The sequence below is a fragment of the Morus notabilis genome, unplaced genomic scaffold (genome assembly GCF_000414095.1).
Source record: "Morus notabilis unplaced genomic scaffold, ASM41409v2 C11351416, whole genome shotgun sequence".
NCBI lineage: Eukaryota > Viridiplantae > Streptophyta > Magnoliopsida > Rosales > Moraceae > Morus > Morus notabilis.
This window is the reverse complement of record NW_010385894.1, coordinates 1-962: the sequence shown is the minus strand read 5'-3', so window position 1 is coordinate 962 and position 962 is coordinate 1. Positions and strand designations below refer to the sequence as shown.

The window sequence follows — 962 nt, the reverse complement described above, 5'->3', positions numbered from 1 at the left end:
AAAAAAAAAAAAAAAGTTTGGTATGGTGTCTATATATTGTTTTTGGTGTATTTTTTAACAATCAACTGATAGGATTCACTTGAGTAAGTCAGGATAGTTTCAGCTCAACTTTGGGACGTTTAAAAATGTCAGGGATCAAATTGAGAATTGGTCTCGGCGACCATTTTCTAGATTAACTTCTTCTTTTAACATGTTTAGAACGTCTTATAAAATTAGTAAACCTTGTAAACTAATTTCCTTTTTCTTTGCCACGACAGTTTGCTGGGTTTGATCCCTTTGAAAGGTCGACCTATTTTGGGCCATTTTTTGATTTGGGGCAGGTTAGTAAAAAGTATTTTTGAAGTTGAAATGTCCAATAATTTGTATATGCTTTTTCATTGATTTGCTGCTTTAATTTTACTGCAGTTTGAACGATTTAGGAGGATTTTTCACCATTCAACGTACAGAGTAGTACTGCGTCACGAGGAGAGAAAGATCTTGAGTAGTTTATTCGTGGAGGAGGTATAATAATAACTCCTGACTCGGTAGCTTTGAAGGATGAAACGCACGTTTGAAGTGCCTTGTGAGTGTTTGAATTCTTTCTTTGCGTATTTCCCTTTTCTAACAAGCTGTTTTCGGATTTGGGAATTGTTGACCAGAATCGATTCAAGCAGCGGGTTTGGATACGGGGAAGTCGCCCAGAGGAAGAAGAAATCTTCCAGTTCACCATGGTTCAGGTTTAGTAATGTTATATTTTGTCTCTGACCGTGGTTCCCCTTAATGACAAATAAATGGCTTAGTTCAGTTACATTAGGATATTTGAGCAGTGAGCACCTTATTCAGGACATATCAACCACGGCGTATGCGAGAGCCCTAGTCGCTTTGTTCTTAACTTGATGCAAATACTTGTGTGCTGTAAAAATCACGCACTAAATCATGTTTAGTTGGGGGGCAGGAACGGGAAAATATATATATATATATAT

At 37.0% G+C, this 962-nt stretch overlaps 1 protein-coding gene across 1 annotated transcript; it reads left to right on the top strand.

The window, feature by feature from the left end:
• Positions 1-257: 257 nt before the first annotated feature.
• LOC112094979 lies at positions 258-935 on the top strand (the record flags this gene model as incomplete). Its single annotated transcript, XM_024176672.1, has 3 exons — positions 258-320; positions 406-501; positions 639-935. Coding segments are annotated over 3 exons (243 nt in total), but the record flags the coding sequence as incomplete, so codon positions are not given.
• Positions 936-962: the final 27 nt, after the last annotated feature.